This window comes from Hypanus sabinus, chromosome 11 (assembly GCF_030144855.1).
Source record: "Hypanus sabinus isolate sHypSab1 chromosome 11, sHypSab1.hap1, whole genome shotgun sequence".
In the NCBI taxonomy this organism is placed as follows: Eukaryota; Metazoa; Chordata; class Chondrichthyes; order Myliobatiformes; family Dasyatidae; genus Hypanus; species Hypanus sabinus.
In genome coordinates this window covers 6,478,070-6,494,081 of record NC_082716.1, presented here as the reverse complement: position 1 = coordinate 6,494,081, position 16,012 = coordinate 6,478,070, and the positions used below count along the sequence as shown (strand labels likewise).

Sequence of the window (16,012 nt, the reverse complement as noted above, 5' to 3'; positions counted from 1 at the left end):
TCGGCCCCGAAGCATTGACTGCTCATTTCAACGATGCTGCCCGACCTGCTGAGTTCATCCAGCTTGTTTGTACGTGTTGATCAGAATGAGTTATGTTTTGTGGTTTCATGGTCTTTATGCATAGATTAAGTTTTATATTCATAAAATCATGCTAAGGACAGGTGTGTCTGTATATAAGGTGACTGACAGGAAATGATGAACTAGTGGTGATTGGGGGTGTGAAGGGGTGGGTTAGTGGGTGTAGGTGTTGATCAGCCTTACTGCTTGGGGAAAGTCACTGTTTTTGAGTCTGGTGTCCCTGGTGTGGAAGTGGCGTAGCCTCCTCCATGATGGGGGTGGGACACAGAGTCCTTGAGCAGGGAGGGTGGGATCCTTCATGATGTTACTGGCCCTTTTCTGGAACCTTTCTGTATAAATGTCCTTGATTGTGGGACGGCTGTTGCTGGTGATGCATTGGGCAGTTTTGACTCCCTGTTGCAGAGTCTCCCAAGCCACCACATTGCGTACAACGTCGGGAAGCAACCTGTCAGGATGGGGATAAATTGGAGAGACGTTATAGTTCTGGTTGCTCCATTACAGGAAGGATGTGGAGGCTTTGGAGAGGGTGCAGAAGAGACTCACCAGGATGCTGCCTGGATTAGATGTATGGATTATAAGGAGAGGGTAGGAAAACTTGGTTTGTTTTCATGGAAGTATTGGAGGGGAATCTGAGAAATTTTCAGTGATTACATTTCTCTGTAGTCTTCTCAGAGCCCCTCTGCCTTGGATTTGAAACGAGTAATGTTAAATCATAAACACAGGATTCTGCAAATGTTGGAAATCCAGAGTGACATACAAAAATGCTGAAGGAACTCAGCAGGTCAGGCAGCATCTATGGAGAGGAATGTTACAGGAGCATCAAAACTAAAACCACAAAGCTACTAAACAGCTTCCTCCCACAGGCAGTCAGACTGCTAAATAGCTGCTCTACCTGACTCTGCTTTGGACACTTTTAACTTGCACTGGACACTTATAACTTGTTTTTAACTGACATGTGGCTGTTGTGTTTTACTATTTATTGTTATGTTTATTATTTAGTGTTGCATTTGTTATGTTATGATTGCACTGCTTCTGGGAAACGCTGTCTCATTCTACCCTGCAGAGCTGATGTACGGTTAGAATGACAATAAAGTTTTTGAATCTTGAATCTTGAAACAGAGAACATTTCGGGCTGAGACCCTTCATTAGGACTGGAAACAAAGGGGAGGAGGTGTCAGAATAAGAAGGTGGGGAGGGGAGGGATTACAAGATAACAGGTGACAGATGAGATCAAGTGAGAGGTCAGGGAGTGGTGGTGAAGTAAGAAGCTGAGAAGTGATAGGTGGAAGATGTAAAGGGCTGAAGAAGAAGGAATCTGATAGGAGAGGAGAGTGGAACATGGGAGAAAGGGGAGGAGGAGGGGCACCAGAGGGAGGTGAGCAGAAGAGAAGGGGTAGGAGGGGAACCAGAATGAGCAAAGGAGAAGGGGAAGAGGGAGAAATTACCAGAAATTAGGAAAATTGAGTAATGTTAAATTTTATGGATTGGTTCAAGTGAGGTGCTGGGCAGTTTTGACTACCCACTGTCGAGCCTTCAAGTCCACTATCACACAGTTTCCACCCATGCAGGATGGGGGTAAACTTGGAGGGAAGTCTCAGTTCTGGTCACCCCATTATAGGCAGGATGTGGAGTCTTTGTAGAAGGTACAGAAGAGGTTTACCAGGATGCTGTCTGGATTAAAGAGTGTAACCTATATCGAGAGATCTGCCAATCTTGGGTTATTTTCTCTGGAGCGACTGAGGGAAACCCTTTAGAAAATATGAGAGGCTGGTCAGTTAGTCCTTTACCCAGGCTAGGAATGTCAAGTACCAGAGGCCTGCATTCAAGGAGAGAGAGGGTAAGTTTAAAGGAGATGTGTGGTGCAAGACTTTTACACAGGGGGTGGAGGGTAGTGTAATATGCTTCCCGGGGTGGTGGAGGTAGATATGATAGTGGCGTGTAAGAGGCTGACGAATGGACACAAAAGATGCAAGGTATGAAGGGATAGGGGCCATGTGCAGCCAGAGGAGATTTAGTTTGGTTTGGCATTGTGTTCAGCACAGATATTGTGGGCTGAATGGCCTGCACCTGGCTTTACTCTTCTGAGTCTATGTTCTCTATTCTATGTTCTATGTTCCAAGTTGTATGTTGCATGTTTTATGCTACATGTTCTATGTAAGTTTAAGTTCAAATTCATTGTCACTCAACTGTACACATGTACACCGCCAAACAAAACAACGTTCCTCCAGACCAAAGTGTACAACACAGTACATATAACTCACACATAACGCTTAAAGTAATATTATCACAAATAAATTAACAACTAATATGGTGCATATAGGATACAAGTTGAAAGTAAACAGGGAGACGCTACTGCCACTTCACAGGCGATGAGACTGATGCTGAGATTCATACGCGCTGGCAGGGGGTTCAGTTGTCTTGCAGCCTGGGGGAAGAAGATTGTTTCTCATTGCAGGCTGAACATGATTTAACTCAATTAACCTTTCATCCAATTGTTTCCAACAAAATTCATATCATTGTAAGACATAGGAACAGAATATGACCATTTGGCCCATCAAGTCCACTCCATCATGGCTGATTTATTATCCCTCTCAACCACATTCTTCTGCCTTTCCCCATAACCTTTGATGTCCTCATTAATCAAAAATGTATCAACCTCAGTTTTAAATATACTCAATGACTTGGCCTCCGCAGCTGCCTATGGCAGTGGGTTCCACAGATACACCACCCTCTGGCTAAAGAAATTCCTCCTCGTCTCTGTTCTAAATAGTGTCCCTCTATTCTGAGCCTGTGCCCTCTGGTCCTAGACTCAGCTGCAATAGGAAACATCCTCTCCAAGTCCACTCTATCTTGCCCTTTCAATACTCGATAGTTTTCAATGAGATCCCCACCCTCTCCATTCTTCTAAACTCCAGCAAGAACAGGCCCAGAGCCATGAAATACTCTTCCTATGTTAACCTTTCACTCTCGTGAGCCTCCTCTGAGTCAAACTGAAGGTGCATAGTTCAAGATTCCCAGTTGTTTAATGTTACTTCCAGTACACAAGTGTCAAGGAGAACAAAATCATTGTCACTGAATGTGAGCAGCACAAAATGCACACAACAAGGCAAAGGACACAATAATAATGAAAACATGATAAATACAAATACATAAGATAGCTTATATACATAGATCGATTGTATGTCCATAAGGGTTTCAAAGGTTTCAAAGGTAAGTTTAATGTCAGAGAAATGTATGCAATATACATCCTGAAATGCTTTTTCTTCACAACCATCCATGAAAACAGAAGAATGTATGACAGCTAAATGTTAGAACCCCAAAGCCCCCCCAGCTTCCCTCTCCCGTGCGTAAGCGGCAGCAAACAATGGACCTCCTCCCCCACCAGCAAAATAAAAGCATCAACACCCCCCACCGAGCACTCAAGCATGCAGCAAAGCAACAGCAAAGACACAGACTTGCAGTTACCCTGAAGACCACTCCTTCACCCGGTATTTGACACACCACAGGCTCTCTCTCTCCTGAATAAGGGAGAAAGAGATAACTCTGTTTCACAGCGAGAGGAGAGACATAACAAACAACTCATTGGTTTATGATGTTTGAAGTCTGTTGAGTCGCTTTTTCCAAGCTCTGTACCCAAAGATCTCAGGTCTCTGGGTACTCCAGCATAGGTCTCCCGCCTCCCACGACACACCGATCTCCTGCCGGGACACCGATCTTCGATTTGCTTGTCTCCAGAGCCATGAGATCTCGGGCCTCCGAAGGTGAGTGAAGCTCATAGGCCGGGTCCTTGGCATGCCAAATAACGGCCAGTCATGAAGCCCTGAGGACGGGTCCCATTCCTGCAAAGAACCAAAGTCAGCGTGCGACTCCAGGTCAGAGTCTTCAAAAGAACCCTGAAAGGGAAAAATAGAGATATTAAAGAAGGAAATAGAGCTGTTTCTGAAGATGCAAACAAAGGAGTTGCCGTTTAGCGCCATAATGATACTAAAGTGACACCAGGCACAGGAGTGTCTGGACATAAGGTGACTGACAGGAAATAATAAATGGTAGAGGTGTTGATCAGCCTTATAGCTTGGAGAAAGTAACTGTTTTTGTGTCTGGTATGTAGCCTCCTCCTTGCTGGAAGTGGGACAAATAGTCCATGAGCAGGGTTGGTGGGATCCTTCATGATGTTACTGGAAATTTTCTGGCATCTTTCTGTATATATGTTTTTGATAGCAGGTAGGCTAGTGATCTAATGGAGTTGGTGACGGGAACTGATCCAGTGAACATGAAACTTCAGGATTTCAGGAGAAGGAAAGTAGAGGTCCATGACCTAGTCATTATTGGGGGATTAGAAGTGGAGAGGGTCAGCAACTTTAAATTCCTCAGTGTTATCATTTCAGAGGATCTGTCCTGGGCCCAGCATGTAAGTGCAATTATGAAGAAAGCACCTCTACTTCCTTAGGAGTTTGGGAAGATTTAGCATGCTTCTAAAACTTTGACAAACTTCTATAGACATTTGCTGGAGAGTATGATGACTGATTGCATCACAGCCTGGCATCGAAACTGCAATGCCCTTGAACAGAAAATCCTACAAAAGTCCATCACGGGTAAAGCCCTCCCCACCAATGAGCATATCTACATGGGGCATTTTCGCAGGAAAGCAGCGCCCATCATTAGAGAACACCCCCACTACCCAGATCATGCTCTCTTCTTGCGGCTAGTGGGGTTCTCAGGCTTCATCCACAACACAGTCATGTTTCAGTTAGTGCAACCCTTTACAGTGTGCGGTTCCCACCGCCGTCGGTATGGAGTTTGTATGTTCCCCTTTAGGCTAGGTAGCTTTCCTCTGGGTGCTCTGGTTTTCAAAAACATACCGGTTAGGTTTGTAAATTGTGGGCATGCTATATTGGCAGTGGAAGTGTGGTGACTCTTGCAAACAGCCCCCAGAACATCCTTGGACTGTGTTGTCATTGATGTAAATGATGCATTTCACTGCATGTTATAAGACCATAAGACTATCAGGCTTAGGAACAGAATTAGGACATTCAGCCCATCCATCATGTCTGATTAATTTCCCTTCCAACCCCCTTCATAACCTTTCACACCCCAACTAATCACGAACCCATCAACCTCTGCCTTAAGTACAACCAATGACTAGCTGCATTTGGATGTACGTGTGACAAATAAAGCTAATTTTAAATGATTAAATCTTTAAAAAGCTGTTGAGTGAACTATTGATGATTCCGAATGAGATTGATATCTGTGTATTGAAAGAAACGAGTTGACTGGATTGAGCTAAAATAATCTGAGCATCGCTCTGAATCAGATTTGGAAGAGCCTCAGGTGTTTAAACAGCCTCTTTGTAGTCCCATTCTTTGTGTTCTGAAACCGGAAAATCTGGTTTAATCTTTTCACATGTTATTTTGCATGTCAGAGAGCCGGTCTGTGCACACCTACACGCACAACACTCTATATACATGCAGTAGGGAGCATCCTAACGAGCTGTGTCGCTGCGTGGTTTGGAATCTGTCCGCTGAGGCGGACAGGAAGTTCAACAAAGGGTAGTCAAAAACTGTCCAATGCATCACCAGCACAGACTATACCTGCCAACAAGGATATATATATACAGAAAGGTGCTGGAGAAGGGCCAGTAACATCATGAAGGATCCCACCCTCCCTGCTCATGGACTGTGTGTCCCACTCCCATCAGGGAGGAGGCTATGTAGCATCCACATCAGGAAAACCAGACTCAAAAACAGTTACTTTCCCCAACGAGTAATTCTGATCAACACCTCCACCCACTAACCCACTCCTCCACACCCTGAGCGATGACTACTTTATCATTTCCTGTCATTTACCTTATGTACAGACACTCCTGTGCCATTACAGACATACAATCAATGCATGTATATAAGCTATCTTATGTCTTTACATATACCATGCTTTTAAATTATTATTATGTTATTTATCTTATTGTATTGTTTTCTGTGTTGCTTTGGGTCTGGAGTAACGATTATTTTGTTCTCCTTTACACTTTTCCTTGGGCAAGCCCCCCCCACCCCCCCACAACCCCACAAACCCCTGGTCAGGGTCACGTGAAGCCATGGGAGCCATTGGTGGACGGTCGTATGAGCAGCCGGTGCAGATCACAGGTCCTGGTTATGTGACCCCTGACGCCAGGCAGGCAATGATAATGGCTGGGGTCACCCGTCTTGTAAAGACACTGCCCAGAAGAAGCCAATGGCAAACCAGCTCTGTAGAAACCTTTGCCATGGCCGTGGAAAGGCCATGATCACCCACGTTATACGACACGGCACATAACGATGATGATATGTTACACTTGTGTACTGGAAATGCCATGAACTAATCTTGTCTCCATACAGATGCCATTGAGGTAGAACAAGGTAAAAACAATGCAGAATAAAATAACAGCTGTGAGAACGTGCAGGGCTGACATACACTAAGGTGTAAGATTATAATGAGGTAGATTGTGAGGTCAATCATCCATCTTACTGTATTCTGGAACTGTTCAATAGTCTTATACAGTGCGGTAGAAGCGGTCCTTGAGCCTGGTAGTATGCATTTCCAGGTTTATGTGCCTTCTGCCCAATGAGGGAGGAGAGAACAGGGAATACCCGGGGTGGGTGGGGTGTTTGATGATGTCAGCTGCATTACCGAGGCAGCAATAAGTCCCTAGCGTGGAGGCAGTTGTCTGTGACGTGCTGAGCTGTGTCCACCAGGGGTGGTGGTAGGGGCAGATACATTAGGGGCATTTAAGGGCCTCTTAGATAGGCACGTGGATGATAGAACAATGGAGGGTGATGTGGTAGGGAAGGGGTAGATTGATCTTGAAGTAGGTTAAAAGGTCAGCACAACATCGTGGGCTGAAAGGACTGCACTGTGCTGAAATGCTCTATGTTCTTTGTTCCAACTCTCTGCAGTTTCTTGTGGTCACGGGCGGAGCAATTGCCAAACCAAACTGTGACGCAAGGATCTGACGAATGGAATTCATCCTGTTAAACCTTGATCTGGGCATAGCGAGCCCATTGTTTAAAGAGGCAGCAAGAGTCCATGAAGGGAAGGCTGGTTTATGAGGCTTGCTTCCCTTAGTCGCACAGACATCGCTAATCAACTGTTTGTCTCCTGCCTGCTGCTGTGGGTCTCACTGCTGTGATAGGTCCAGTTGTAATCTCTCTCCACAGGTTGCTCAGAGCTGGCATGACCTGGACAATACTGAATACGACTGCTGGCCCATGGAACAGCCAGATGAGCACAACATGATCGACTGCGGTGGTAAGGCACTGTGACCTGGAATTATCATTTAGACTCATAGAGCACTACAGCACAGAAACAGACCCTTTGGCCCATCTAATCCATACTGAACTCTACCTGGACCCAGTGACCTGCATTACGAATATAGTTCTCCATTCCACTTAAGTCCATAAGACATAGGAGCAGAAATAGGCCATTCAACCCATCAATTCTGCTCTGCCATTCCATCATGGCTGATCCCAGATCCCATTGAACCCCATACACCTGTCTTCTCACCATTACCTTTGATGCCCAGACCAATCAAGAAACTATCAACTTCCACCTTAAATGGTCTTGGCCTCCACTGCAGTCTGTGGCAGAGCATTCCACAGATTCACTACTCTCTGGCTAAAAAATACTTCCTTACCTCTGTTCTAAAATGATGCCCCTCAATTATGAGGCTGTGCCCTCTGGTTCTGGATACCCCCCACCATAGGAAACATCCTCTCCACATCCACCCTATCTGGTCCTTTCAACATTCAGTAGGTTTCAATAAGATCCCCCAGCATTCTTCTAAATTCTAGTGAGTACAGACCCAAAGATGCCAAACACACCCCTTCATTCCCAGAATCATCCTCGTGGACCTCCTCTGGACTGTCTCCAATGATGACTCATCCTTTCAGAGATATGCGGCCCAAAACTGTTGACAATACTCCAACTGTGGCCTGACTAGTGTCTTATAAAGGATCAGCATTATCTCCTGCTTTTACAGTCTATTCCCCTTGAAATAAATGCCAACATTGCAATTGCCTTTTTTACCAAAGGTTCACCCTGTAAAGTAACCTTCTGGGAGTCTTGCACAAGGACTCCTAAGTCCCTCTACACCTCTGATGCTCGAACCTTCTCCCCATTTAGATATTCATCCACACTATTAACACCACTAGTCACCAGCAGCCAACCAGAAAAGGCCCTTTTGATTCCCACTTGCTGCCTCCTGGCTGTCAACTATTCCTCTATCCATGTCAGCATCTTTCCTGCAACGCCAAAGAATTTTATCTTGTTAAGCAGCCTCATGTGTGGCACCTTATCAAACATCTTCTGAAAATCCAAGTAAATGCCATTCACTTCCTCTCCTTAGTCCACCCTCCTTTTTGCTTCTTGAAGAATTCTAACAATTTTGTCAGGCAAGATTTCCCTTCACAGAAACCATGCTGACTTTGACTCATTCCCATTTATCTACTTACCCAAACTTCTCTTAAATATAGAAATTAAACCACCATCCACCATTTCCGCTGGCAGGTGGTTCCACCCCCTCACCACCCTCAAAGTGAAGAAGTTCCCACTCCGGTTCCTGCTTAAAAATTTCATCTTTCACACTTAAACTATGACCTCTGTTCCCATCTCAACCGTCTCAGTGGGAAAACATCTGCTTGCATTTACCCCATCTAATTCATGTATCTCTATCAAATCTCCCCCCTTTCTTCTACAATATGCTCCAGGGAATAAAGTCCTGGTCTATTTAACATTTAGAGTTTATTGAGTGTATTCGGGATGGAACAATACGTTACTGAGCCGACAAGGGGGCAAGCAGTCTTAGATCTGGTCCTGTGTAATGAGACAGGACTAATAAAAAAATGTCCTAGTAAAGGATCCCCTTGGAATGAGTGACCATAACACGGTCGAATTCCATATTCAATTAGAGGATGAGAGGGTTAGATCTCAAACAAGCGTACTGAGCTTAAATAAAGGAGACTATGATAGTATGAGAGCAGAATTGCTTAAGATGGATTGGGAAAATAGATTAAAGGGTAGATCAGTACTTGATCAGTGGTGTATACTTAAGGAGTTATTTTACAACTATCAAGAAAAATATATTCCACTGAAGAAAAAAGGGTGTAAAAGAAAAAATAGTTATCCATGGCTAAGTAAAGAAATAAAGCAAAGTATATGACTAAAAAGAAAGTTATATAAGGTAGCTAAATCTAGTGGGAAGATTGAAGATCGAGAAGCTTTTAAAGATCAGCAGCAAATAACAAAAAGATTGATTAAGAAGGGGACGAGAGATTATGAAAGTAAATTGGCGAAAAACATAAAAGCAGATGGTAAGAGTTTTTATAGTTACATAAAAAGAAAAAGGTGGCTAAAGTAAATGTTGGTCCCCTAGAAGATGAGACCAGGAAATTAATAGTAGGGGGCATGGAGATGGTGGAAACGCTGAACAAATATTTTGTATCAGTTTTTACAGTAGAGGACACTCAAAATATCCCAACACTGGATGAACGGGGGCTCTAGGGGGAGAGAAGCTAACTACGATTCAAATCACCAAGGAAATGGTACTTGATAAATTAATGGGACTGAAGGTGGATAAATCCCCTGGACCAGATGGCTTGCATCCTAGGGTCTTAAGGGAAGTGGCGGTCGGGATTGTGGATGTATTAGTGATAATTTTTCAAAACTCGCTGGACTCGGCAATGGTCCTGGCAGATTGGAAAAATGCTAATGTAACTCCTTTATTTAAAAAGGGCAATAGACAGAAGGCTGGGAATTATAGGCCAGTTAGCCTAACATCTGTGGTTGGCAAAATGTTGGAATCGATAATTAAGGAAACAGTAACAGGGCATTTGGATAAACATAGCTTAATAGGACAAAGTCAGCATGGCTTTACAAAAGGGAAGTCATGTTTGACAAATTTGTTGGAGTTCTTTGAGGACATAACATATAGGGTAGATAAAGGGGAACCAGTGGATGTAGTGTATTTGGACTTCCAAAAGGCATTTGACAAGGTGCCACACCAAAGATTATTACTTAAAGTAAAAAATCATAGGATTGGGGATAATATTCTGGCATGGGTGGAGGATTGGCTTTCTAACAGAAAACAGAGAGTTGGGATAAATGGTTTGTTCTCAGACTGGCAGTTGGTGACTAGTGGTGTTCCTCAGGGGTCGGTGTTGGGACCCCAACTCTTTACAATCTATATTAATGATTTGGAGAAAGGGACTAAGTGCAACGTATCAAAGTTTGCTGATGACACAAAGATGGGAGGGAGTGTAATGAGTGCGGAGGACATTGAAACCCTGCAGGGGGACATAGATAGGCTGAGTGATTGGGCAGACATTTGGCAGATGAAATATAATACTGACAAGTGTGAGGTCTTGCACTTTGGCAGGAAAAATAATAGAGCAAGTTATTATCTAAATGGAGAGAAACTGGAAAGTGCTTCTGTGCAAAGGGATCTGGGGGTCCTGGTGCAGGAAACACAAAAAGTTAGTATGCAAGTGCAGCAGGTGGTCAAGAAGGCCAATAGAATGCTGGCTTTTATTGCTAGGGGGATGGAGTATAAGAACAGGGAGGTCTTACTGCAGTTGTACCGGGTATTGGTGAGACCACACCTGGAGTACTGCGTGCAGTTCTGGTGTCCATATTTAAGAAAGGACATACTGGCTCTCGAGGCAGTGCAGAGAAGGTTCACTAGGTTAATTCCGGGAATGGGTGGGTTGATGTATGATGAGAGGTTGAGTAGATTGGAACTCTATTCATTGGAGTTCCGAAGAATGAGAGGCGATCTTATTGAAACATATAAGATTGTGAAGGGGCTTGATCGGGTGGATGCGGGGAGAATGTTCCCAATGATGGGTGAAACCAGGACTAGGGGGCATAATCTTAAAATAAGGGGATGCCGTTCCAGGACTGAGATGAGGAGAAATTTCTTCACTCAGAGGGTAGTGGGGCTGTGGAATTTACTGCCCCAGAGAGCTGTGGAAGCTACTACACTCAATAAATTCAAAACAGAGATAGACATTTTCCAGGATAAAAATGGCATTAGGGGATACGGTGAGTGAGCAGGTAAGTGGACATGAGGCTAGGTTTAGATCAGCCATGTGATCTCCTGGGCCAGTTTTCGATAGCCTGGATGGGTCGGAGAGGAATTTTCCAGATTTTTTCTCCTCAATTGGCAAATCGTTTTTTTCCCCCCGGGTGATCACGTAGGTTTGGGCAGGATGAATAATAAAATAAAATGGGCGGCATGGTGCCCTGTTGGTTGGCACTGTTGCCTTGTGGGATTCGGTGATAACTAGAGTTAAGATTGGATCAGCCATGATCTTGTTGAATGGCGGAGCAGGCTTGAGGGGCCGATTGGCCTACTCCTGCTCCTATCTCTTATGTTCCCTATAATTCAGGTCCTCAAGTCCCAGCAACATCCTCATATATCTTCTCTGTACTCTTTCAATCTTATTGATGCTGTGTGCAAAGATACAGTGTAAAACTTCTTTTTTCCCCACAGCATTTGGAGTATCGTGTTCATTTCTGGTTGCCTAATTATAAGAAGAAAGTAGAGTCTTTAGAGAGGATACAGAGATTTACTAGGCTGCTGCCTGGATTAGAGAGTGAAAGAGAATGAGGAGTGACTTGAGAAAGTGTACAAGGTAGTAAGAGGCTTAAAAGTAGGCAGCCAGAGACTTTTTTCCCGGGGTTAGGGTGACACAATTTTAAGTTAATTGGAAGAAAGAACAGAGTTATTTTTTCACACAGAGAGCGGTGAGCATGTGCAACGTGCTGCAGGTACTTTAGGGGACATTTAAGAGCCTCCCAATCTCATGGATGAAAGAAAATGTAAGGTTATGTGGGTAAGATTGATCTTAGAGTAGGTTAAAAGTTGGTGTAACATTGTGGGCAGATGCGACAGGTGACTCTGTGGTCTGATGGCCTAATCCCCACCACAACAGAGGCAACGCAGCTCCCTCACCACTGGTGAACTGGACTTGCTGTATTCAACATTACCAATGTCCAACAGGGTCTTGTGATAACAACAAAAACACTCAGGACAGTCACTCACCCCGTGCACCATCTCAGCCTAACAATGGTGCACAAGTCCAGGTGACCTCACAACAACGGTACACTGTAAGTCCATCTCCCTTGCTACTGACCAACTTGCTGATCGGGTGACCAGCAGTACTTTCTGTTCTTAACAACCAGCAGTGTCTTGTGATCATAAAAAAGATGTAAAAGACAAACGACATTACACCTTTGGTTGGACTTGGAGACGCTGCTACATCCAAGTGTGCCACCATCTTACGGGAAGGGAATTCCATGCAATTCCTCCCGGAGGCTTTGAGCTCATCCTGAGAGTCAGTGGGCAAGCATCCACAAGACCAATTTTCTCATCTAACCATCTCACGCAGCACAACATCTGCCTAGGGTTAACCACAAAAGTTCTCAGGCCAGCAGAGAGTCATAGAAAAGAACAGCACAGAAACTGGCCTTTCGGCCTATCTAGTCTATGCCAAATGATTGACATTGTTTAGTCCCATTGACCTCACCCAGACCATAACCTCCATACCCCCCCCCCCCCGCATCCTATCAATCTCGCATGTGCCAGTTACGATGGCAGCTAGTTCCACTCTCTCATGACCTTCTGAGTGAAGAAGTTTCCCGTCATGGTATGGAGGGGTCACTGCATAGGACTAGAAAAAAATGCAGAAAATTGTAAACAGCCAGCTCCATCATGGGCACTAGCCTTCCCAGCATTGAGAACACCTTCAAAAGATGATGCTTCAAAAAGACGACATCTATCATTATAGACTACCATCAGTCAGGAATGCCCTCTTCTCGTTGCTACCATCAAGGAGGAGGTACAGAAGCCTGAAGAGGCACACTCTCCATTTCAGAAACAGCTTCTTCCTCTCCACCATCAGATTTCTGAATGGACAATGAACCCACAAATACTACATTTTTTCTTAATTTGTCTTTGCTCGCTTTTTGCGCTACGTAGTTAAATTAATTTTTGTATATATGCCTATATTTCTTATTGTAATTTATAGATTTTTTATTATTATGCACTGCAAGGTACTGCTGCCGTGAACAACAAACTTCTTGAAAAACACCAGTGATATTAAACCTGATTCTGATTCTTGTAGACCAATTATCTGTTAGGCACGGAATATTATTGGAGGTTGGCTGGGCTGTTTGGCGATGACCATGGAGATCTGCCAGTAAACTTCAGCAGATTTGTCATATCCTGGAGGGGATGTCTGTGCTGATAGAGTCCTGGAGTCTGACAGAGTTAATAGATGACTGGAAGAGTAATTTGGTGGAAGCTGAGAGGAAGTTTGCACAGGGGAGGGAAGCTTACAACTGGGGGAATGGCTACAAAATCAGAATCAGAATTGGATTTAATCCCGTAAAGATTTTTGTTTTGTGGCAACTGTACAGTACAAGACATTAAAAAAAACTAGTGAGGGTTAAAATAGTGTAGAAGAGGGACAATGAGGTAGCATTCATGGGTTCATTGTCGATTCAGATATCTGATGGTGGAAGGGAAGGAACTGTTCCTGAATCGTTGAGTGCCTGTCTTCAGGTTCCAGTACCTCCTCCCTGATGACTGTAATGAGAGATGGTGAGGGTCTTTCTTGATGGATACTGCCCTTTTGAGGAACCACCTCTTGAAGATGTCCTTGTTGCTGGAGCTGGCTGTGTCTACAACCCTTTGCAGCCTCCTGTAATCATGTGCATTGGAGCTTCCGTACAAGACTGTGATGTAATTAGTCAGAATTCATTGTATATCTGTAGAAATTTGTAAGTGTTCTTGGTGATTTACCGAATCTCCTCAAACTCTTAACAAAGTACAGATGCTGGCCTACCTTATTCATGATTGCATCAATAAAAAGAGAGAGTGTCCCAGATAGTGAGGGTCCTCAGTTACCTCCCACTGGTGACATCGCTGCTAATATCACAGTGATCTCCGCTGTTCTTCCTCCAGGGCTGGAGATGAGCTGGGTGGACAGACCTCCAGAGAAAGTGCGGAGCGGTGAGGAGTTTAACGTCACCTACAGCGTCAGTGCTTCCGATGGTTTCTACCACATGGCTGTCACAAATGGGATCCTGAAGCACAGGTGGGTGTGCTGCACTGAAACTGGCCTTTGGGCCCGTCCTGTCTCTGCTGACCATGGTGCTGATTTAAACCGCACATTGTCCATACCTTTCCATTCTCTGTGTGCCTGCCTCAGTAAGTAGCGCAAAAAGAGAGTTATAGTGAGGAGGTGTTGTTGGGTTCATGGACCATTCAGAAATCAGATGGCGGAGGGGAAGAAGCTGCTCCTAAGAAGTTGAGTGCGTGTCTTCAGGCTCCTGTAGCTCCCCCGATGGTAACAATAAGAAGAGGGTATGTCCCAGATGGTGCGGGTCCTTCACGCTGGATCTACCCTCCTGAGGAATTGCCTTTTAAAGATGTCCTCAGTGGTGGTGGTGGGGCTAGTCCCCAGTTGAAATTGGTTCTGCATATCTGTTTAAAATAGATATTTACAAATTATGCGAAAGCAAATGTTGAGATTAGACCCTAAGATATAGGAGCAGCATCAGGCCATTTGGGCCATCAAGTCTGATCCACCGTTTTATCATGGCTGATTTATTATCTCTCTCAACCCCCAATATCCTGCCTTCTCCCCGTAACCTTTTACACCCTAACAAATCAAGAATCTATCAACCTCTACTCTGATATATACCCAATAACGTGGCCTCCACAGCCGCCCGTGGCAATGAATTTCACAGATTCATTACCCTTTGCCTAAAGAAATTCCTCCTCATCTCTGTTCTGAAAGCACTTCCCTCTTTCCTGAGGCTGTGCCTCTGGTCCGAGACTCCCTAGATTAGAAGCCAGTTACTTGATACTTTTTCAGTCTGGTATGATTTTTTTCAGAACAAGATTGATTTGAATGTGATTTTATGCATTAACCGTTCTGAAAAGCTGCTGTGCAGGTCAGTTCTGTACAGAGAATGTATTCAGCAGACCTATTTAGTATATTGGTTTCGTTGCAGATTTTCAAAACAAATTAGTTTTTATTATGAAGAAAAAAGACAACTGACTGATCATTGAGATGCTCTGTTCACCCCCATCACTTCAGAATATCAGCTAAATAAATGCTTTTAAGTACAACATTGCTGTGGTACAGACGGTATGAGACCCCCTCCTCTGCCTGTTCCTGGGCGTGGTCAACTTGGGCATTCACAGGTCAGGAGCTGTCACGCTGCTGGGCCTGTACGTGCTGGAGCTTAGGAAAATAAATGTCATTGAAACTTAGTGAACATTGAAAGGTCTGGGTAGAGTGGATGTGGAGAGGATGTTTCCGATGGTGGGGGAGTCTAGGACCAGAGGCCATAGCCTCAGAACAGAAGGACATCCATTCAGAACACAAATGAGGAAGAATTTATTCAGCTGGAGGGTGGCCAATCTGTGGAATTTGTTGCCGCACACTCCACTGTGACTGTGAAGGCCAAGTCATTGGGTACACTTAAGGCAGAGGTTGATAGGTTCTTGATTAGTCAGAGAGACAAAGGTTACGGGGAGAAGGCAGGAGAATGGGGTTCAGGGGGTTAATAAATCAGCCATGATGGAATGGTGGAGTAGATTCAATGGGCTGAATGGTGTAATTTTGCTTCGTAATCTTATGGTCTAATCCCAATGAATGTACGAAACTGCAGGGAGTTGTGAGCACAGCTCAGCACATCATGGGGACCAGCCTTTCCTCATTGTCTCAGTAAAGCAGCCAGCATAATCAAATACCCCACCTACCTCGGACATTCTCTCTTTCCCCGTCTCCCGTTGGGCAGAAGATACAAAAGTCTGAAAACACATAGCACCAGGCTCAAGGACAGCTTCTACACCACTGTTTTCAGACCCATAAATGGACCTCTTTTATTTCAT

The 16,012-nt window shown here is 44.4% G+C and overlaps 1 protein-coding gene across 1 annotated transcript in view; it reads left to right on the top strand.

The window, feature by feature from the left end:
• Positions 1–16,012, top strand: part of LOC132402335 (uncharacterized) — a 109,123-nt gene that overhangs the window by 14,743 nt on the left and 78,368 nt on the right. Inside the window, exons 2-3 of the mRNA XM_059985213.1 lie at positions 7,266–7,356; positions 14,072–14,204. Coding sequence (XP_059841196.1) covers positions 7,266–7,356; positions 14,072–14,204 — 224 coding nt within the window. The remainder of the gene's footprint in view (positions 1–7,265; positions 7,357–14,071; positions 14,205–16,012) is intronic.